At 41.0% G+C, this 24,534-nt stretch overlaps 1 protein-coding gene across 7 annotated transcripts in view; it reads right to left on the bottom strand.

The window, feature by feature from the left end:
* MAP3K5 (mitogen-activated protein kinase kinase kinase 5) overlaps positions 1-24,534 on the bottom strand; it is a 239,520-nt gene that overhangs the window by 15,009 nt on the left and 199,977 nt on the right. For 5 of the 7 annotated variants that reach the window (XM_023729862.1, XM_004368890.3, XM_023729852.1 and 2 more), the window contains 4 exons: positions 22,891-23,068; positions 22,625-22,793; positions 15,325-15,510; positions 9,548-9,653 (listed from right to left, as the gene is read on the bottom strand). In XM_023729862.1, the coding sequence (XP_023585630.1) occupies positions 9,548-9,653; positions 15,325-15,510; positions 22,625-22,793; positions 22,891-23,068 (639 nt within the window). Of the gene's footprint in view, positions 1-9,547; positions 9,654-13,443; positions 13,526-15,324; positions 16,830-22,624; positions 22,794-22,890; positions 23,069-24,534 lie in introns of those variants that run through there. The other 2 variants (XM_023729867.1, XM_023729870.1) reach the window with 2 other exon arrangements.

Raw genomic sequence — 24,534 nt, 5'->3', positions numbered from 1 at the left:
AGCTCCTAGTCCAGGGGAACATTGACAAGAAGGCCAACAGAGAGAGAAAAAGGCTTCCCCTGGAGCTGACGCTCTGAATTTGGACTTTTAGCCTACTTTGACTGTGAGGAAATAAATTTCTCTTTGTTAAAACCATCCACTTGTGGTATTTCTGTTATGGCGGCACTAGATGACTAAGACAACATATATAAAAAACTAAAACCAAACCAGTTGCCATGGAGTCAATTCCGATTCATGGCAACCCCATGTGTGTCAGAGTAGAACTGTGCTCCACAGGGTTTTCAATGGCTGATTTTCAGAAGTAGATTACCAGGCCTTTCTTCCAAGATGCCTCTGGGTGGACTCGAACCACCAACCTTTCAGTTAGCAGCGAACAAGTTAACCGTTTGCACCATCCAGACACTCCAATATAGTATACATGTAGTACATGTATAGTATATAGTACATACTTTAAAAAAAACCGATAAAACCAAACCCTTTGCCGTCTAGTTGATTCCGACTCATAACAACACTATAGGACAGAGTAGAAGTTCCCCATAGGGCTTCCAAGGAGCAGCTGGTGGATTCGAACTGCTGATCTTTAGGTTAACAGCCGTGCTCTTAACCACTACGCCACCAGGGCTCATATATTATCTACATACATACATTATAATATAATCATAATATATTATAATTATAATATAACTATAATATAATTATAATATACATATATTATGTATACATACATACTACATTTATATATATTCATTCATACATACCCACAAAAACTCTCAAATTTAAATAAAGCAGAAAATTCTAAGTTGATGTAATACTTTGTCATTTTAGTATTTCAGTGACTCCCTGAGTATGGATCATTGAATTAGACATTGTAAAATATGCAAATAAAATGAGCATATGAACCTTGTCCTCAAGAAAGGAAAACTCAGGCTAATCTTCAGAAAAGCCATAAGAACCTGTACAAAGATAACAGAGATATATTTACATGAAAATATAAGCACAAATTAATACAGCTAAGAATATTTTAGATGACCTCAGCTATAGATCTATCTATGTATGTAATTTGCATGTACGTGTATTAAGAGTGCTAAGGGGTGAATGTGTAATGACTAGATCCAGTGGTGATTTATTCACAATGGATTCACGTAGGCAAAAGTGCCTAAGCGGGGCTCTGGAAGGGGAAGGCCTTGGGTTGGTGGAGAAAGGAAGAGGTGTTTGAGAGAGGCAAGCTCGCATGGTGGCCCAGAGCACTCTGGACAGAATGGAAAGCAGAGTGGACTTTCAGGAGACATCCAGTGTTAGGAGAAAGGCAGGGACTCGGGGGCCTCTAATCAGTGTTTAAGGCCATGTAGGGGTCACTGGAGCTGGTACATGTTTCCCAAACAGTATGTGATCCAGCAATAATACTATTTGTCCTGAGGAAGTTACTTTCCTAGAGGAAAATAACTAGACACAGGGTCCTTCTGGTGCCAAGTAAGATCACGGATGACATCTGCATTAAGCTCCTCGTATGGTATATATGTTATGGATTGAACTGTGTCTCCCAAAAAGGGACGCTGAAGTCCTAACCTCCAGTACCTGTGAATGTCATCTTGTTTGGAAATAGAGCTTTGAAGATGTTATCAGTTAACATAAGTCATACTGGACTAGGTGGGACCTAACGCAATACAAGTGGTGTCCTTATAAAAAGAGAAGAGACATAGACACATACACAGGGGAGAACATCATTTGAAGACACACAGACAGAAAAAGAGGGAAGACAGAGGCAGACTGGAGTGATGCATCTACAAACCAAGGAATGCCAAGGACTGCCAGGTACTACTAGGAAGAGGCAAGGAAGGATCTTCCCCTAGCGCCTTCAAAAAGATCACAGCTCTGCTGATACCTTGATTTCAAATTTCAAGCCAAACTTCAAGCCTCCAGAACCGTGTGAAAATAAATTGCTGTTGTTTTAAGCCACCCAGTTTATGGTATGTTGTTAGAGCAAACTTAGGGAACTAAAACTGTATGGAACACTGTTCATTTTACATTAATGTACACATGGGGCACATGATTGGTCCAGTTTCACAATCTGTGGAAAAGTCAAGTGCTTTTAACAGCTTTTAAAAATTATTAATAATATAGTAAGCCTGCCTATGTAATCGATTCTCACTACCCAGCACTGCCATCATGGTCTCTACGCTCAGCATTTCTTGATCTAGTCACCCACCACCAGACTGCGCATGAGGTGTTAACGACAGACACTGTTGCCTATGATCTAAAGGCTGATTCTTGCTGACAAGTGAGAAAATGGCCTGAGAAAGAAACCGAAAATAATAAACAGTTAAAGGGCTTGCACTGTACTGTCTGTTCTGTGTGCTCTTTTTAGAAGGATGAAGACTGAACACTTTTTAAAACACTTTCTATTGTGAAGTAACTTCAGGATAACAGAAAAGTTGCAAAAATGGTACAGAGAGTTCCCATCTACCTTCCTTCAGCAGCTTGCCCTAACCTTAACATCTCACATACCATTGGCAATATTATCTCAACCAGGAAATTAACATTGACACAATAATATTAGCTAATCTACAGGCCTTATGGAACTTCACCAGTTTTCCCACCAACGTCCTTTTTCTGACCCAGTGTCCAACCCAGGATTCTACATTGCACTTAGTTTTCCTTGTTGTTAGTTGCTGCTGAGTTGATTCTGACTCATGGTGACCCCATGTGTGCAGAGCAGAACTGTACTCCATACGGTTTTCAAGGTTATGACCTTTTCGAAACAGATGGCCAGGCCTTACTTCTTAGGCACATCTGGATGGGTTTGAACTGCCAGCCTTTCGGTAAGTAGTCCAGCGCTTAATCGTTTGTGCCACTCAGAGACTCCTCATGTCTCCCTAGTCTCCTCCAATCTATGACAAGTTCCCAGTACTTCTCTCTTAAGCACTTCATAGTTTGAGGAGTACTGGTCAGTTATTTTGTAGTAGGGCCTTCATTTTGGGTTTGCTGGATATCTTCTCATGATTTGGTTGAGGTTATGCATTTTTGGCAAGCATCCACAAAAGTGACGGTATGCCCTTCTCGGTGTTATCACCTCAGGATCACTTGGTTAAAAGGGTATGTGCCCAGTTCCTCCACCATAAGGTTACTATATCCCGTTGTGGTTAGTAAGCATCTTATGAGAACATACTTTGAGACCCTGTAAATATGCTTTTTCTCATCGCTCTTTTGACTACAAATTTTAGCAGCCATCAATGGTTCCTGCCGGCAACAATTACTACTGTGGTGTTTGCCTGATGGTAATTTTATATTTCCCTCATTCCTCTTGTATTTATTAATTGGAATTCGACTGTAGTAAGGAGCTGGCCTTTCTCCCCCACATATTTTACTTATTCAGTTATTTATATCAGAATGAACTCATGAGTATGTACTTTTTTCTATAGGCTATAATTCAATACTATCAATATTTTAGGAGTCCTTGGGTGACACAAACAGTTAAACACTCACCCACCAGCTGGCTGAAAGGTTGGCATTTCAAACCTACCCAGAGGTGCCTCGGGAGACAAGCCTGGAGATCTGCTTCCAAAAGGTCACAGCCTTGAAAACCCTATGAAGCAGTTCTGCTCTGTACACAAGGGGTTGCTACGAGTCAGAATAGACTCAACAGCAAATAACAGGAACAACATCATTATTTTGGAGACCCTGGGTGGCACAAAGGAACCCTGGTGATGCAGTGGTTAAGCGCTCAGCTGCTAACTGAAAGATTGGCAGTTTGAACCCACCAGCTGTTCTGTGGAAGAAAGATGTGGCAGTCTGCTTCCGTGAAGATTACAGCCTTAGAAACCCTATGGGGCAGTTCTACTCTGTCCTATAGGGTCAATACGAGCCGGAATCATCTCAACAGCAACGGGTTTTTTTTGTTTCTTTGGGCTGCACAAATGGTTAAGCACTCAGCTGCTAACTAAAGGTTGGGGGTTTGAATCCACTGATAGGTGCCTCAGAAGAAAGGCCTGGTGATCTACTTTCAAAAGACCACAGCCATGGGAAAAATCCTTTGGGGCACAGTTCTACCCTGAAGCAGAGCTGGAATAAACTCCACGGCAACTGGTTTTTAGTTTATCATTATTTTCTTGCTCAAAATTTTCTCCTTTGACTGTAAGGAACTCCAAGTTGGCTCCAGTGTCCTTTCAACAGGCCTCCATCTTTCTTAAGAACTTCCTTACTTTTGATATCACAAGATGTTCCAGGCTCATCTTGTATTTCCCCCATCCCAGGCCTGCAACCAATCACTTCTCCAAGGAGCCTTGATTGCTTTTACTGGAAAATGATGTTTAGAAACCAAGAACTGGGTCTTCGCAGCAGATAGAGCTAGGAAATGATGCACTAATGATGGCATGCTTTTAAATTTGTTGTTTTCTTTAGCATGTTCGAAATTTGGTAGGCTAACTGTAGCATTATATCATCTAAAAGGAATTTATAGCAGGGAAATTTGAGGACAGGCATTTTCAATGTAGTTTCTTCGAATCTTAATTGTATAACAGAATCTTTAGGGTTATGTGGAAACTTGAAACTGTCAAATGATTGGAATCAGTCCATCTTGTTTATGTTTCATTATCTGTATATTGGGGTAAACCTCCCCTAACCTGAGAAGAATATAAAAAGTACTTTCTCCATGTAATTCTCCTCTAAAATTTCCACTTTCTTTCTTCTTTTTTTTTTTTTAACGCTTTCAAACAGTAACTTCAACTGTCTTAAGGGGACTCCTAGTGGTCTCAAAGAGAATCAATTTCATGGTTGGAGGACAAGTAACTTTCCTTACTGAACATATTTTCTAAAGACTAAAATGTGCCTTGTTCATGTCTGGGCACACAGGGGTTGGGTTAAAGCAGTGCCCATCACTGGCCACTCTCGGCCACTTACCTGTTGTTCTCCCTACACTTAGCAGAGTTTCACCAACAGTGTGAAAATCAGTGTTCTTTTTAAACTTTCTATTTGGGGAGAATTTTACATTTACAGAAATGTTGCAAAGATTATACAAGGAATTCCCATATACCTTCTACCTGCTCCCCCTGATACTGCCACTTATACAAAAAAACCCAAACCCATTGCTGTCAAGTGATTCCGACTCATAGTGACCCTATGGGACAGAGGAGAACTGCCGCATAGGGTTTCCAAGGAGTGACTAGTGGATTCAAACTGCAAAGGTCAGCAGCCGAGCTCTTAACCACTGCGACCACCAGGGCTCCAAAAACTCCAGACTTCATTCAGATTATACCTATTTTCCACTAATGTCCTTCTTCTGTTCCAGGATTCAATTCAGGATACCACATTGCATTTAGGCAATCAGTTTTATAAAGGAGGTTTTTAAAAAAAATTAATTTAACAGATCATTTCTATGCTATTTAAATTATTTCAAAGTATAACCTCCCTTCCCTTGCCTCATTTGAGCATCCTTATTTAGGTTATTACTGTGTATAATTCACGGCCTATACTTATCCTTTTCACTGATATACACCTATTCCCCTCATCCCTGTGCCTTTCTAGCATATAACTCCTCCATAGTACATTCCCTGCAGCCAGGCTTGTCCTGGTGATAAATCGTCTAAATGTAAGTATTGTTGACTTCCTTTTGGCATGGATTTCTCAGGCTCACATCCAATTGCTAATCATGTTTCCATAGCTATGTTTTCTCTAAGCTATGCAAATTTCCACTCTAATTTGTTATAATCAGGTGAAACTCTTTTACTTATTCGGCCACTATTTATTGGGGTCTACTGTTTGCCAGGCACTGTGCTTGACAGAATGCTAGACCCAGAATAAAATAAAACAGACGCAGTCACACTCTGGTGAGGAAAACGGCTGTTAAACGAGGAAAAAAGTAGTTTCAGATTTGTGGTAAGTGTCATGCATGAGAGAAAACCGTTTCCAGTGGGAGCCTACTTTAGATTTGATGGTAGGTGAGGTCTCCCTAAGGAGGTGGCTTTTAAGCTGAGACTTGAAGAATGGAAAGGGGCAAGCCACTGAAGGGAGGGATGTGGGGTGGAGGCGTGTGAAAAGCATGTTCAGGGATATTAGAATTTCTACTTATAGAATTCTTTTTTGTTTGGTGCTTTTAGAAATGTTGTTAGATGCTGTGTAGTAGATTTTCTACTCAACCCACTGTCGTTGAGTTGATTCTGACTCATAGTGACCCTAAAGGACAGAGTAGAACTACCCCATAGGGTTTCCAAGGCTGTAAATCTTTACGGAAGCAGACAGCCACATCTTTCTCCTGTGGAGTGGCTGGTGGGTTCGAACAACCAACCGTTTGGTTAACAGCAGAGTGCTTTAACCACTGCACCACTAGGGCTCCTCCTAGTGATCCTATATGACAGAACAGAACTGCCTCATAGGGTTTTCTAGGCTGTAATATTTACAGAAGCAGATTACCTGGTCTTTCTCCACGAACATTTTGGTTAGGAGCCGAGCGCTTAACTATTTGTGCCACCAGGGCTCCTTTACTTGTAGAAATTTTAATATAAGAAAGAAAAAATTAATCTTTACTAATTAAACAATGTACAGATTGACACTGGTACCTTACTCCTGAGTCAAACAAGGTATTCTGAAAGAAGTGGGAATTCCACAACCCAGAAAGGTTGACAGTGACATAAAAGTTTACAGCATCATTTATAAATAAATTAAATTTTAAAATATTTCATGATTGTTTTGCCCTTCTAAAATTCTGTTTTGGAAGACTTTATAATACATAACCTGTTGCCACTGAGTTGATTTCAACTCATAACGACCCTATAGGACAGAGTAGAATTGCCTCATAGGGTTTCCAAGGAGGGGCTGGCCAACCTTTTGGTTTGCAGCTGAGCTCTTAACCAAATTAGTACAATAGAACATATTTCTAATTTATATATAAAAAGCCAGTTGACATCAAGTCGATTCTGACTCAGGGCAACCCATGTGTGTCAGAGTAGACCTATGCTCCATAGGGTTTTAAATGGCTGATTTTTTCAGAAGGAGATAGCCAGGCCTTTCTTCTGAGATGTGTCTTCATGGACACAAACCTCCAACCTTTTGGTTAGCAGCCGAGTGCACCACCAAGAGACTCCAATTTATATATAAATATATCTAAATCTAAATTTATATCTATCTATATCTATATCTGGAGCCCTGGTGGTATAGTGATTAAGTGTTTGGCTGCTAACCAAAAGGTTGGCAGTTCGAATCCACCAGCTGCTCCTTGGTAACCCTATGGGGCAGTTCTACTCTGTCCTATATGGTTGCTATAAGTCAGAATCAACTTGACGGCAATGGGTTTGGTTTTGGTATGTCTATATCTAAGGAGACCTGGTGGCTCAATAGTTAAGTGCTCGGCTGCTAAATGAAAAGTCAGTGGTTCCACCCACCAATGGCTCTGAGGGAGAAAAGACCTGGCGACCTGTTCCCATAAGGACCGCAGCCTAAGAACCCTATGGCACAGTTCTACTCTGTTGTATAAGGTCTCTCTATGAGTCAGAATTGACCGGACAGCATACAACAACATATCTATATCTATCCATCCATCCATCCTGAGAGACCTTTGCTTAAAATGTTTTATTAGTCATCTAAGATACGTCTACTGGTCTCGCCCTGTCTGGAGCACGGGAGAATGAAGAAAACCATAGACCCATGGGAAGATTAGTCCAAAGGACTAATGAACCACAACTACCACAGCCTCCACCAGACTGAGTCCAGCACAACTAGATGGTGCCTGGCTACCACCACTGACTGCTCTGACAGGGATTACAGTGGAAGGTCCTGGACACAGCTGGAGAAAAATGTAGAATAAAATTCAAACTCACACACACACACAAAAAGACCAGACTTACTGGTCTGACAGAGACTGGAGAAACCCCAAGCATATGGCCCCAGGACGCTCTTTTAACTCAGTACTGAAGTCACTCCTGAGATTTACCCTTCAGTCAAAGATTAGACAGGCCTATAAAACAAACAGGAGCCCTGGTGGCACAGCGGTTAAGAGCTCGGCTGTTAATCAAAAGGTGGGCAGTTTGAATCCACTGGCTGCTCCTTGGAAACCCTAGGCAGCTCTACTCTGTCCTATAGGGTTGCTATGAGTTGGAATCAACTTAACAGCAACAGGTTTTGGTTTATAAAACAAACAATAACACACATAGTTTAACTATGTAGATGAGACTAAATCCACACACCACTCCAGGGGCAAGGACAAGAAGGCAGGAGCGGACAGGAGAGCTGGATGAATGCAAATGGGGAACCCAAGGTCGAGAAGGGGAGAGTGTTGACATGTCACGGGGTTGGCAACCACTGTCACAAAACAATATGTGTATTAATTGTTTAATGAGAAACTAATTTGCTCTGGCAACTTTTACCTAAAGCACAATTAAAAAAAACAAAAAGACAAAAACAAAACAACATTTTATTAGTGGGGGGACTATCAAAACACTTCAGATGTTTTGCCTTAGAGAATGAATACACTGCTCACCTACTCCATAAGGCCTTGTTTAATCAACACTACCCCTTTGTATCTCACTGCCAACACAACCAGAGTCTGTCTAGACCAGTGACTTCCAAACCTGGCTGTGCATCAAAATGACCTGGGTACGGTAGTAAAATCGGATTCCTGGACTTTATCCCCAGCAGATTCTTACAGACTAGGTCTGGGATGAAGCTCAGAAAGCTGTCATTTTAAAGAGCTCCTTACACGACTCAATGCGCTGGCAGGTTTGGGAACCACAGGCAAGGATGATACAGGTATATGAGTCTGTGGGCACAGATATCTGTGCACTGAAATGCATGTTTGTTTGGGTCACCTGTACAGTTTTCTCTTTCTCTTCATACCCAAAAATGTTCTTCAAATCCTAGGAACCGAGTCTTATTCACTTGTGCTAAACATTGAGCTTGGTGTTTCATTACTCAGACTGTGTGCACTAAATAATGTTTATTTGCTGGCTTTGAAAAGATCAAAAAACAAGCGCTAACATGGTCTTAAGAGTGCTAAGGAGACATCAGAAATGACAGATTGAGAGTAATCTAAAATATGTGGCTGTGGAAGCTAAACCCAACATGGAGCCCCTTATGCCATGCCGGAAGAGCATGACTGCTACCTGGTTTCACACGGCAAAGGTTTAAGATGATTTAAGTAACCTAACTTTTAGAAATAGTAATTACCCTGTTTCTGTAGATTTATGTATAATCAACAGTTCCTGCTCTTTAACTCTTGCATTCCAGACAGGCAGACGTCTGGTTATCTGCCTCCTCTCAGCAAGCACGGAAGTCCCCACCACCGCACCTTGCCCCACCCCCGCCATTTTTATGAACCTCTGAAAAACCAGCTAAAACTGCCTGGACTTCTCAAACTCTGTTTGTTCCCCTCTGACTGTGTTAACACTGATGCTGCCACAATTCTTTGGAACACGCAGTTTAGGCTATGTGTTCCCCGATCCATGAATTGTTGATCGGATAATAAATCTCTAGTATTGTTTTTAACTTTGCTTCCATTCTCAGAAATTCTTTTACAAATATCACACATTAAATATTTGCAGAGTGATTAAGTATTTCTTACCTGGAACCAGGATGGTAATGGCTGTCTGCACCGCCTTCCGGATGATACTGTCCAAGGCAAACATCCAGTGTGGCTTGATGTTATGATTCCGAAGAACCTTATTGACCTGCAGGAAGAGAGTGATATTTAGTTTACTCTGATTTCTAATTGTAAAGAAACTAGAATTTTATTAAACTTGATTTCGTGAAACCTGAGCGTCTGGATAAAGTTTTGTCTATAAAGATAATTAGGAGACTTAGGAATAGCAGGAAGAGATGAATGTGTGGCTGACTGCTTCCATGAACAACTGCCCCCTTTACCATGAGAGTAGAAGAACTGGATGGTGCCTGGCTACCACTACTGAGCATTTTGATCAAAGATTCTATAAAAGAATCCTGATGAAAAGGGGGAAAATGCAGAACAGAATTTTAAATTCTCATAGACTCTAGACTATCTGGAGCCACAGAAGCTGGATGAACTCCTTAAACTATTGCCCTGAGATAATCTTTAAACCTTAAACCAAAAATATCCCTTGAAGTCTTTTTAAGTAATAGTTTAGCTTAACTAGGAAAGAATGTCTGCCTAGAGCACTGTGCTCTTTAAAGATCTATTTATATGGAATCAAATTGACAATGAAAACTCAAAAGATTAGATAGGAAACTTAGGAGGCAGTGACTTTATGTTAATCAGGGAGAAACAACTCAGAAAAGGAGAGTGAGAGTGGTTGCACAACTCAAAGAATGTAATTAATGTCACTGAATTGTACATGTAGAAATTGTTGAATTGGTGTATGTTCTACTGTATATATTCTTAACAACAAATAACCAGAAGGTTTCCTCACCTCAAATTGTAAATAAATGTCCTTATGTCACTGGAAAATAAATTAAAAATTGCCACCTCAACTTAAATTTCAGTGAGCCCCATATAAGCAAGTAAGGTAAGTTATTTAAGTGAGAGACAGTGTCACACAAACAGACGTATGCATACCCACGTTCAGTGCAACACTATTCACAATAGCAAAAAGATGGAAACGACCGAAGTGCCCATCAACAAATGAATGGATAAATTATGGTAGATACATGCAATGGACTACTACGCAACAATAAAGAACAATGATGAATCCGTGCAACATCTCACAACATGGATGAATCTGGAGAGAATTATGCTGAGTGAAATAAGTCTATCACAAAAGGACAAATATTGTAAGAGACCACTATTATAAAAACCCAAGAAAAGGTTTACACATAGAAAAAAACAATCTTTGATGGTTATGAGGGAAGGGAGGGGTGGGGAGGGGTAATCACTGACTAGACAGCAGACAAGCGTCAACTTTGGTGAAGGGAAGGACAACACACAATATAGGGGAAGTCAGCACCACCCGACAAAGGCAAACCCCTAAAAGCTTCCTAGACACATCCAAATGCCTTCAGGGACTGAGTTACTAGGGCCGAGGGCTGGGGACCATGGTCTCGGGGGACATGTAGGTCAACTGGCGAAAGCAAAGAGGAGAAGGCAGGAAGCAGCAGGAAACCTGAATGAATGGACACGAGGAACCTGGGGTATGAAAGGAAAGGAAGAAAGTGCTGACACATTGCAGGGATTGCAACCAATGTCAAAAAACAATTTGTATATAAATTTTGAATGAAAAACTAATTTGCCCTGTAAACTTTCATATAAAACAGAATCAAATAAAAAATAAATAAATGAGAGGCAGTCTGGTAAAATGGGAATGCTGCTTCTTTGAACTCAGAATATGCAGCTTCCAGCTTTCATGACCTCTGCAGTATGGATAGTGGAGATGGCAAAGGAGGAAGAAAGAGACCAAGGAGCTTTAAATAAAATTAACACTGTTCTCATGTGAAGATTGTTGAAATGGTAAATGTTTTGTTACATATATATTTATCACAATGGAAAAAAAAAAGAATACAGAGAGCTTCTGTGTAGGCTTGAAATATAATTAACAATGTTCTCATGTGAAGATTGTTGAAGTGGTAAATGTTTTGTTACATATCGTTACCAGAATAAAGAAATAATAAAGAGATCCTGTGTACCCTTTACATAGTGTCCTCCAATGGTCACAACTTACAAAACCACAATACAGTGTATCACAACTAGGATATTGACATCGATACACTCAAGATACAGAACATTTCCATCACCACAAGGACCCCTCATGTCACCCTTCTATAGCCATGCCCATTTCCCTTCTCCCTACCCTTAACACCAGGCAACTATTTATCTGTTCTCTATTTCTGTAATTTTGTCATTTCAAGAATGTGCTATAAATGGAATTCTACAATATGTAACCTTTTGGGATTGGCTTTTTTCACTCAGCATAATTCTTTGGAGACTCACCCAGGTTGCTGCACGCATCAATAGTTTGTTCCTTTTTACAGCTATGAATTCCACAGTATGGTTGAACCACAGTTTGTTTAACTCTTCACTGGTTGAGGAGCATCTGGGCTGATTCTAGTTTGGGGCTACTATGAACAAAGCTGTGATGAACATTTGGTACAAGTTTTTGTGTGAACATAAAGTATCCCAAAACAAAACAAAAACAAAAAAACCCACTGTTTTAAACCTGCTGTTTAAACTATCAAGTGCTTCAGCATACCCTAGTGATCTGGAAAGCAAATAAAGAAGGGAAATTAGCATTTACCTGGTACCTAGAGACCTGCCACAGTGCATGATTTGTTTTCCTTCCCACAGTGGTTTATATCTCTGTAAACAGGGGAATGATCTGCTACAATATTCTAGAAAGGCTGTTCATATTAAAAATCTTTGGTGTAAGGATATCTTTTTTTAAGTGCCTAATCATATTTCATATATTTAAATAAACAATGGTTTATTCAATGGATTATGAAATAGATATGGGCATTATCTGTTTACCAACAACCTTTTATTATAAAACTAAGAAAGGCTTATTTGAAATTATTTAAATTTTATTTAAATGATTATTTAAAACTCCACTAACTGCTGGTAGACACAGGCCTCTAAGAAAAGAGGCCACCACATAAACCAGAGACTTCATCAGCCTGAGACCAGAAGAACTAGATGGTGCCCGGCTACCACCAATGACCGACCTGACAGGGAACACAACTGAGAGTCCCTGATGGAGCAGGAGAAAGGTGGGGTGCAGAACTCAAATTCTAGTAAAAACACCAGACTTAATGGTCTGACTGAGATTGGAGGAACCTCGGAAAGCATGGCCCCTGGACTCTCTATCAGACCAGAACTAAAATAATTTCCAAGGCCAACTCTTCAGACAAAGATTGGACTGGACTGTGGGATATAAAATGATACTCATGAAGAGTGTGCTTCTTAGCTTAAGTAGATACATGAGACCAAATGGGCAGCTTCTGTCCAGCGGTGAGATGAGAAGGCAGAGAGGGTTAGGAGCTGGTTGAATGGACATGGGACATCAGGGGTGGAAAGGAGGACTGTGCTGTCACAGTGCAGGGAGAGCAGTTAGGGTCACATAACAATGTATGTATAAATTTTTGTATAAGAGACTAACTTCAAATGTAAACTTTCACTTAAACTACAACAACAACAACAAAAAAAAAAAGAGGCCACTTCCTCAACAGGGCTTTGAATAGAGACCCCAGAGGAAGCTGGGAAGAACGTGACCCAGCTGCAATCCCACACTGAGAGCTAGAGTTCAGTTGCTCAGTTCCTCCTCTTGGTCGATCTTCATCAAAATCCCCCAGTTTAGAAGGGAGCCCATCTGAGGAATCCTTCATAGGAGTTGTTCCTGAGGGTTCCCCCTTGTTCTAGAAAATCCTTTACAGACTGAGTTTGTCCTGGTAGCTTCATTTTTTTAAAGGATTTGCATGCTTATTTGAGTAACATGGGGTGTAACATTTAGTAAACTGAAATATTTCTCCTAGAGCCAGGCATGCAAGGTAAAGAAGTACCTCTGTCACCATGACGTGTTCCTCATAACTCTTCATTAAACAGTATATCACATAGGACCCATTCTTTGGGTTCATTTCCATCCTAGACAGAGAGTGAACAAAAGCAGTGGGGTATGTGCGTGGGTGTCTGACGTGGGTCCAAGGCCAAGGTCCATTACAACTACACAGTTCTCAATCTGAATTCTACTGGCCAATTTGCTTCCCAGTCTCTAGGATGGAAACCAAACATGTGGGCAAGCGCGAATTAGCTAAATTATTTTATTCTCTTTGCAGATGGCTGGGTTTCCTCAGTTGCAGTGTCAGCGTGCCATTAGCATTTAATATCAGTGGTAGGTTTTGGAAGTTGCTTTCCTTCCTATGATCTCAATCACGTCAGGAGTCTTCTTCCTGTCCATGATGTAGCACAAAAACTAAGTGGTTTACACGGTGTCTCAGAGAACCCTGTTGAAGGATTATAATTTGGTCTTAAATCAGGGATCATTTGGTGCTCCACATATGATTGTCAAGACACCTTCTTCAGAGGAGCAATAAACACATTAAAAAAACCAAACCTGTTGTCAAAGTCAATTCTGATTCATAGTGACCCTATAGGACAGAGCAGAACTTCCCCATAGGGTTTCCAAGGAGCGGCTTTTTGGTTAGCAGCCCAGTTCCTAACCACTATGCCACCAGGACTCCATAAACACATTAGGGGTAAATTAATCCTTTGGAATTTAAACAAAATTATGTGGAGTGCCTCCATATTCACACCACAGGAACCATCTCCCACACCTTGCAAGGGCATTCTGGGAGTGGCTTAAACCTTTCCTGGTACAAAGTTGCACAGGTAAGTCTTATCAAAGAGTAACACAAATGGTTTTGAATCAGGCTTTAGGAGGACCAGATTCTAGTTTGTGTTGCACATACACAAAAAAAAAAAACTAAACCCACTGCCATTGAGTTGATTCCGACTCAAAGTGACCCTGTAGGACAGGGTAGAACTGCCCCATAGGGTTTTCAAGGCTGAAAAATCTTCACAGCAGCAGACTGCCACATTTTTCTCCCATGGAGCCACTGGGTGGGTTTGAACAGCCCACCTTCTGGTTAGCAGCTGATCACTTAACCACTGTACCACCAGGGCAATTCAATTTTAGAGAGAATTCTCAGCCATCTCTCATTAGGTCATGAGATTGCCTTCCATTCTGTGGTGCTCTGTACTCTGAAGTATATTCTTGGCTAGGAAATTGTAGACATTTATAAAGCAAACATGATAAAAATGTTCTGTATAGAAACCAGAGAAAAACTGAAAAAAAAAAAAAAAAAAGGTTTTATTTAGCAGTGACCATGGTGGTGCAGAGGTTAAGAGCTTGGCTGCTAATCAAAAGGTCAGCAGTTCGAATCCACCAGCTGGTCCTTGGAAACCCTATGGGGCAGTTCTACTCTGTCCTATAGGGTCGTTATGTGTCGGAATTGACTCAACAGCATGGGGTTTGGTCTTTTTGGTTTTTATTCCGATTTGTACTGTTACATTTGTCTCTATGGCCACTAGATGGTGTTTCTCACAGAGAATTAGAAAGTACATGACTAAAGTGTGTTATGCTGCTGAAGTCAATGAAATAGAGACCCACTACATGATTTCATAAGAACAAAATTTGGCAGTGGCAGATGTTTATACGTTTTGCTGTTTTCCATGGTGATTCAGTTTTGTGTATGTAACTTTGAGGAATGCAAAAAATCAAAACAACAAACCTGACACTTAGAAACACACAAATGGGCAAATATCTCATATTTATCCTTCATAAAGACTAGAGTTTGTTGAAATTATTAAAGAAATGCAAGAACATTTTCTGGATAATTTTAGCTTGAGTCTGTGAGAAAACAGTGGTAAAATATCATACTTACAGCATCTTGAAAACCAAAGAGAACCACTTGAACTTGACTGATGCCGTGGCTGTCGAAGTCTAGCTCTAGCTTCAGCTTTGACAGAGTGGTGGCTATGATTTTTCGGTCAGTGGATCTCACAAATTCTCTGAGGCTTGCGATGAGGGTTGTGATGTGTTCCCACTTTAGTTTAGGTTCTTCAGCCCCCTGTGGAAAAAACAACAACCTCTCAGTTGATCAATGCTGGACACATCAGCCATGAGTCTACAACGCCCACAACCTTTCTGAGAAGAATTGGGTTTCAAAATACTCCTGCTAAAGGAAAAGACCATATTTTGAACTATATGGCTCCTCCTACCCCCCAAGAAAGAATCAGACTTTGGGAGGAAGGGCACCTGCCCCCCGCATTGACCAATAACCATGATGTAGTCAGAAATACAAAGTCCCAGGATGCTGTAAACAATACGCTTAGCTGCTCACTGAAAGGTTGGAGGTTTGAGTCCACCCACAGGTGCTTCAGAAGAAAGGCCTGGCGATCTACTTCCAAAGAACCAACCATTGAAAACCTTATGGAGCACAGTTCTATTCTGACACACATGGGGTTGCCACGAGTCAGATGATGGAAACTGGTTTTCATCAGCTACACAAAGCTTTGCCCAAACAGGGACAGGCTTAGGAAATAAAATTTATGCCCTCAGAAATTTTAATTAGGAACTAAAGAGAGAATCAGGCAGTAAGCCACAGGATCTCAAGCTCAAAGTTGGCCCAGAGACAGAAGTCATAAAATAGAGTCATGAGTATGTCCATTTATAGGGAAGGAAACAGAAGTAATGGAGCTGAGAATAACAATCAGCAGGGAGAGAAGTGGACAGAAACAGCAACCAAGCCAGAGAGAAATGTGTAAACTCATACAACCTGAAGTTCCTTGGAACCACACTCTAGTATCAATCCACTTCCCTCATTGCTGTGTGTCTCCGTATAACACATCCCAGGTACTTCAATTGCTCTAAACCATGTTAATTCTTTGCAACTAAAAGGGCCCACCTCAAACTCCATCCCTGAAACCATTCCTTAACCCATCTACGATGCACTTAATTATAAGAAAAGGACCAGCAGACTATTTCACGTATTACAAAGGTAATACAATATTTAAACAAATTCCCTCTCTCAACTTGAATGTTTACTTTGAATAAGGAAGATTTCTTCTTTATGGAAAATATAACCCGTTGCTGTCAAGTGGATTCTGACTCAGAGTGATCCTATAGGACAGAGCAGAACTATCCCACAGGGCTTTCAAGGAACAGCTGGTAGATTTGAACTGCTGACCTTTTGGTTAGCAAGCAAACTTTTAACCACTGTGCCACCAGGTCTCCACAGAAAATACAGTAAGATGTTATTTATCCTCATTCAACTTTAAGAAACAACAGGGTTTTTATTATGCTCATTTCTCTTATTGTACCCTTTCTTACTGCATCATTAAAATCAAATTCCTCAATTGGGCTGTGATGGTTACACTTTCCAGGATTCTACGAAAACAAAGAGAAATACACCATCAAGTTCTTTCTCTCAATATGTTTTCATGAAAAAAGATTATACTGAAAAGCTTAAATGCCACCATTAAGGGATATTTTAAAATCAGACTGGGAACAATGCTTTTTTCTCACCACAAACTAAATTACACTCAAAGTAAAGAATCACAAGCAAAATCATAACAACATGAAAATATGTTCAATGAGAAAAAAAATGAGTTATTCAGAAATTGGAAGCTTATCTCAGTAAAAAATCAGTTTTGTGTTTGCCAACCATTTAAAAAGCTAACATTTTTTTTTTTGACATTAGGTTTGTTTTCACAACAGAAAAACATGTTGTTTCTGGTTTTTTGATTTGTGTGTCACTGTCCTACAAAGGAATGCTCTCAACTCTGGGAAATGTTTCTGTCCAGGCTCTTTCATCCACTTACGTAATTGTTATTTCTGTTGTAACTCCAGTCTCTCAGTGTTAACTCATCATGTACCTTCCTAAACGAACATCCTAGGTATTGGGGGAAACTGATGCCATATCAGAAGGTACATTTATAGTACACCTGCTATGGACTGAATTGTGCCCCCCCAAAATACACGTTGAAATCTTAATCCCTGTGCCGATAATCCTTTTAGAAAATATGGGTTTTCTTTTGTTATATAAACGAGACCATGACAGAATAGGGTGGGTCCTAAACCTAAATCAATGCCAAGTTATAAAAAGAGCAGAAGAGACACAGAAACACACAGATGGAAGAGGAAGACAGATGACAGAGACAGATGCATCTACAAGTCCAGGAATGCCAATGCATCTACTAGAAGCTGAAATAGACAAGGGAGGACCACTCCCTAAAGCCATGCCAAATTCAGACTTCTACTCTTCTGAAGTGTGAGAAAATAAATTTCTGTTCTTTAAAGCCACCCACTACAGTATTTCTGTTACAGCAGCACGAGGCAACTAAGACAGCGTGTTTGCTGAGCTCTCATAGCCGCAGGCACAGTTGCAACTTCCTTAATGACAATGAGTGGATTTCAGAATGATTACAGATTCAAGACTTCCATGGGATAGGCTGAGAAAACGGTCAACATGTACATTCTGGCTTTGTTATAAAGGGCAGGCTTGAATGTAAAGATGTATCTAGAAAGATTTAATACTACAATGAAATGAATTCTATTTGGTTGTAGAAAAAAAGATATTAGACACTGTTATTAGTCTGCTTGATAAAAATAAAAACAATAATAACAGTTAATGTTTATAGAATGCTTTCTGTTATGATCTCAGTTATGCATGATTTCAAGTACTCCTTGTTATGGATTGAACTGTGTCTCCCAAAAATATTTGTTGTAAATCCTAACCCCAAACGTGTGGATGTAATCCCATCTGGGAATAGGGTTTCCTTTGTTACGTTAATGAGGCTATATCAGTGTAGAGTATGTCTTAAACCAACCATTTTTGAGATATAAAAGGAGCAAATTAGGCACAGAAGCAAAGCACAGATGGGGGAAGACAGATGCTATGCCACATGAAGATCGTCAAGGACCTTCCCTCAAGAGTGGACAGAGAGAGAAAGCCTTCTCCTCGGGCTGGTGGCTTGGATTCAGATTCTAGCCTCCTAAACTGTGAGAAGATAAATTTCTGTTCATTAAAGCCACGTACTTGTGGTATTTGTACTACAGCAGCACTAAGAAAGTAAGATACTCCTTATAGCAACCATACGGGGGATACTATTGTTTCCCCTACTTTATAGACGAAGAAACTCAAGCTCAGAGAAGCTAAATAACTTCCTCAAATCACACAGCCTTTAAGTACAGGAACTAGGCTTCAAATAAACACAAGTCAAAGCTGAGCCCAAGCTCTTAACCATTACATTCCACTGCCCCAAAAAGCTGAAATAGCCAGCGGTAACCGGGGTTCCAGTTCCTGCTCCACCACTCAACCACGGTGTGATGTCACAGAAAATGATACACAACGTCCTTAGCAGAAGGACCCTCACTATCACTTGATGATGCTGGATTTAACCTGTGATTCCGACAAGCAGCTTCTGGTACTCACTGGTAGTTTCCTGCTGGTGCAGCAAGGCAGGCCCTCTGATTGTTGCCCTTTTTCTTTCTTTGTTTTTTCAAATTGATAGTTGCTTTTAAAGTTTTCTTTCATTTCTCCTTTTATAGAGAACACTCAAGTATGCTTTAAGAAGTAGGAAGTAATAAATAATTGAATATGATTACCCAACTCTAAAATTTAAGAATTTCAGCACAGTCACGGAGGTGAATTCTCTTGACGGGTTCTGTGCTGGGGTTGGGACTACAGCGATGACCACGGCAGTTGCTGTCCTGATGGGGCTGACGGTCTACCAGGGAGATTGTCTTAGTCTACTAGTGCCAGTGTAACAGAAATACCACAAGTGGATGGCTTTAAAGAACGGAAATTGTTTTCTCACAGATATGAAGGCTGGAAGTCCAAATCTGAGTCTTGGCTTTATCGATTTCTTCCTTGTCAGTGGCCCTGGGCATTCCATGGCCCCTTGGTGATCCTCACATGACATCTGTCTTCCCCTGTGTGTGTGTGAGTGCTTCTGTGTCTAATCGGCTCTTTTAATAACTCAGAAGTGATTAGGTTTAGGACACACCCTATCCTGGTATGGCCTCAATAACACAACAAAGAAAACCCTATTTCCAAACAGGATTACATCCACAAGCAGGGTTTAGGATTTCAACAAGTATTTTGGGGGTGTGCAATTCAGTCCATAAAACAGACAAAGATAAATACCTGAAACAAGCAGATGCTTTCTGCCCTGGAAAAACACACCCTTTCAGGATCATTAGGGAGTTTAGGCAATCCCTGGCTTCTTTGTGTTTCTGGCCGACAACAGGCATCTTAAACAAGTGCTCACAGGCAGAGCCTTCACCCAACAGTGGCTAATGCCAATTTCCTTTCCTTCCTGCACACACTCACCCCAGCCCCTGCAGTGCTTTATGTTCTCCCAGCACTTGTCACCATCTGGCTTAACAGAGGGGCAATGCAGTGTGATGGTTAGGAGCACAGACCTTGGGGTCAGATTGCCTGGATCCAAATACTGACTTCATCGCTTAGGGCTGCAGGCTTGGCAAGCTACTCAACTTCTCTGTGCCTAGTTCTCTCCACTGTAAAATGAGGATGTCAATAGTACTACTACTATAGTATTACCGTCATGAAGATTAAATGAGTAAATACACATGAAGTATTGAGAACAGCACCTGGCCCACAGAAGTGTTTGTTTTATTATATATTTAACTAATGTTTTTATTGTTTTTCTTCCTCCACTACAATGTCAGCCTCAACAGGATGCAGATTTTTTTTTTTTTTAGTTTTGTTCACTGTAGTATTCCCAGCACAAGGAATAGTGCCTGGCACTTAGTAGATGCTCAACAGGTATTTGTTGAATGAATGAACTCCAATTGCTGCCCAGTTGCTACCTCCATCTAAATGTAGTTCGCCTTCTTATCTCATCCCATCCCATTCTCAGTCCTTGAATGACCACAGTGAGAGGAAGGAAAAGCAAGAGAGAAAGCTAAAGGTTCAGGACTGCGCCATACTCCTCCACATCTCCTACCATTCCTGGGCAGCATCCTTGGTTCTCATCCTACTCTCAACTTAGAGGTCCAGCTACCCCTTATCTCAGAGGACCCTCCTTCCTGGGCTTCAGAGTAACTGCTCAAGACAGCTTTCTATAGGACCAGAGTCAGCATTTTCCCAAAAAGTAGAGATAGTGCTCATTTTGGTCTGGAGACTCGACTGGCATACATGTGACATTTTGGGAGCCCTGGTGGTGCAGTGGTTAAGAGCTTGGCTACTAACCAAAAGGTCAGCAGTTCAAATCCACCAGCAGCTCCTTGGAAACCCTATGAGGCAGCTCTATTCTGTCCTATAGGGTTACTATGAGTCAGAATCAACGCGATGGCAACAGGGTTGGTTTTTTGGCTTTTTTGGTATATAATTTAAACAAGGGGATGCTAAAGAACTCCTTTTGTGACAGAATTTAATGTTAGGCTCATAAGAGAGCAGAGAAGCTTAACGGGGTTCTCAAGACAAGCAAGCTGTGGCTGGACAGTAAGAGCCAAGAAAGAGAGAGTCTTGCTTCGCTTACATCCCAGTAAAAGCTGAAAACAAGTAAACTGGCGGGCTGACTTTAAAAATTGCCCAACCCTTCTAGCTTCATCCTTTTTGCAGCTGTTTTCCCAGGACAGAAGCAGGGAAGAAGCTGCGTGCAGTCCACTGTGATCACGAAGAACAGCTGGGCCATGGTGGGGAAGCAGGTAGAATCCCTGATGCCCATAGAACCAAAGAAAGAGGATAAAAACGCTGAGACTGAGCATGTCAGTGGGAGGGTGATAGCTGCAAGGGGCCTGAGCTTCTGCCCTCACCTCAGAAGTCATCATCAGTGTCTTGGAGTTGGGGGAACCCTGTTTGCACTGGAGCAGAGTTGAGGAGAGATTCTTTTCCGTAACACATTTTCCCAAGGAACGACAGTTTCACTGACCAGTGTGCTTTTTTTTTTTTAAATAGTGCTTGTGACCTTCTAACCTATTGGATGGTGCAAACAGTTAATGAGCTCAGATGCTAACCGAAGGGATGGAGGTTCAAGTCCACCGAAAGACACCTGAGAAGAAAGGCCTGGCTTTTCTTCCCAAAACATCAGCTGTTGAAAACCCTATGGATCACATTACTACTCTGACACACATGGGGTCACCATGAGTCAGAATCGGCTCAATAGCAACTGGTTTTACTGGTTAACATACTGTCATGGATTGAATTGTGTCCCCCAAAAAATGTGGGTAGCAACTTGGCTAGGTCTTGATTCCCAGTATTGTATGATTGTGTTATCTGAGGTGATTTCCTTATGTGTTGTAAACTCTACCACTGTGATGAGATTATATGTGATCTCATGTGTTATAAATTCTATCACTGTGATGAGGTTATACTGATGAGGTTGACAAGATTAGTGTCTTAATGCAATCTCTTTTGAGATATAAAAGAGAGAAGTGAGCAGAGACATATGGGAACCTCATACCACCAAGAAAGCCAAGCTTTGGACCTGAGGTTCCTGTGCAGAGAAGCTCCCAGACCAAAGGAAGACTGATGACATGGACTTTCCTCCAGAGCCGACAGAGAGAGAAAGCCTTCACCTGGATCTGATGCCCTGAATTTGGACTTGTAGCCTACTTGACTGTGAGAGAATAAATTTCTCTTTGTTAAAACCATCCACTTGTGGGATTTCTGTTACAGCAGCGCTAGATGACTGAGACACATACTGTGTAATATACTTATTATACTTCTTGTTTATGGGCTGTCACCCTTCAACTGAATGTAGCCCCACAGCACAGAGGTCTCTTATATTTGCTGATGCTTCCTGAATGCACAGAGGAGTGACTGGTCCATAGTAAGTGCTCACTACGTGCTTACTGACTAAATGAAGAAATACACAAATGAAGGCTTAAAGATAACCCTTATAACTTTGTTCTGTAGGGTGTTTGCTTTATTACTATATATTTAACTTTGCACCTGGTAACTTGTAGGGACTAGCTGGAACTTCACCAAAGTGACAAGTTTGTTTCTGACTTAAAAATAGCAATGTTCAAAAATGCAGTTTCTAAGTTAGGGATGTGACTTTTTCCCCCATGGTGTAGGTTTGTTTTATCATATGAGCACTCCAGCTTCCTTGTGTCTCTAAATAATTAGTCTAATATGTTACAATTCAAGGTGGTTATAACAGTTAGAAAAACAAGTAAACTTTTCAAAGTGCGGGGTCCGTGAGAGGCTTTACCTGAGCCAAAGACTCCATTAAATTTCTCACGATTTTGTCTTGGTCTTCTGTTAGGATCCTGTGAAGAGTAGCTCTTCTTTCACTGTCCTTCCTCAACAGAAAGAAACCGGAATCTTTTTCTTCAGGGGAAGGTGGAGCACTGTGATCTTCAAAATTTTCATCTGGAATGCTGTAATAAATTTACGTAGCATCAATCACAATTTCCTTTATTAAATGACACACTTAACGACAATCTTCTTTCCACTCAAAATAAGTCAGGTCTTTACCCCAAAAAGAGTGTCCGTATTCCTTTTACATCTTTTTCTCCACAGGATTTGGGTCTTGTTTTGAAAGAGAAGGGGTCCACTTTTAACTCATTGTCAGGTGAAACTGAGCCATATTCACTACTGCTGCTCGTATCTTCGACCAGGACAGGGACCGGTAGGGATATACTCCTAAGATATTCTGCATGTGATGAGATGGGGAAAGAAGATGATTAACGCTTTTAAGAAATTGTTGTTGTTAGTTGCCATGAAGTCAATTCTGACTCATGGCAACCCCATGTGAGCAGAGCAAAACTGCTCCATAGGGTTTTCAAGGCTGAGACCTTTTGGAAGCAGATCAACAAGCCTGTCTTCCAAGGAGCCTTTGGGTGGGTTCAAACCACCAACCTTTTGGCTAACAGTTGAGCACTTAGCTGTTTGCACCACCTAGGAACTCCTTTTAATAAATTACACATACTGAAACACCTATTGAAAGACAGCAATATTATTTGTCAAATATCTCGTTGCAATTATACCACGTAAGAGGCTGGTCACAGATTATGACTGCTCCCTGTCTGCCTGCTCAGTATGATCCATGTGGGCAGGTCACTGATAAAGGGCCTCCTGGGCCCTGGAAGGGATATCTGTGGGTGTGAAACAGTGGAGGAAGCACCAGGCCCTGCCAGTCCTGAGTTCTGATCCCCTCATTTTTACTGATTACCTCCGAGACTTTAGGAAGGTCAATTACAGGACTCAGTTTTCACACTTTTAAAATAAAGGACTAGATTTGTAGGGTTTCAGCCAAGTTCCTCAGAGCCTGAAGTGTCCACCTTCGCATCTTGGGGCTGCCATGGGCAGGGGTGAATGAGTGGGATGCTGTGAGTCTAGAACGTATTTGTTACCTAAAGCAAATATGTTCTATCAGTCTTATATGTCAGGGTTTTGCTTAAGAATTCATATACAAAAGGGTTCTTGGCCAAAAACAAATTTTGGGAACCAATGGATTAGATGATCTCTTAGGTCTTTCCCTGTCTCAGATACAATGACTCTATAACAAACAGGGGGCTCTTTATTTTACCCTGATGGTTCTAAAAAAAGTAATTTTTGCCACAAACATCTTTACTAAACAAGCGTCACAATATTACAAAATTCCTTTATTAAAGAAGGTAGATGTAAAATTATATAAAAAAAGGAAATCCACTGTTGCCTGGGATTGCCTTTTTTATTTAATTTCTCTCGGGCTGGGCATAATAGTGAAGAGCTTGGCTGCTAACCAAAAGATTGGCAGTACAAATCCACCAGCTGCTCCTTGGAAACCCTATGGGGGCAGTTCTACTCTGTCCTTACAGGGTTGCTATGAGTTGGAATCGACTTGATGGCAATGGGTTTGGTTTTTTTGGGCTGGGCTGAATCAGCAACTGCCTCAGATTCAAAGAGGCCAGTGAGCCAGCAGTAGACTCCTAACTGTTCACTGGGACTGCAAATCAGTAATCATTGCTGGGGAAGGGGTGGTGGTAGGGTGGCGGGCCATCAAGACTGTGATTGGGCATCTGGACAAGTCTGCAATGCACTTACCTCACATCTCTGATTTATATATATCTGAAAGCCAAATAGACCTCCCTTCTCCTTTCTTTCTTCCCTTCCACCAATTATTTTTAGACTCTATAT

Source organism: Trichechus manatus, unplaced genomic scaffold, assembly GCF_000243295.1.
Source record: "Trichechus manatus latirostris isolate Lorelei unplaced genomic scaffold, TriManLat1.0 scaffold00002, whole genome shotgun sequence".
Classification (NCBI taxonomy): Eukaryota; Metazoa; Chordata; class Mammalia; order Sirenia; family Trichechidae; genus Trichechus; species Trichechus manatus.
This window is presented reverse-complemented; position numbering and strand designations above follow the sequence as displayed.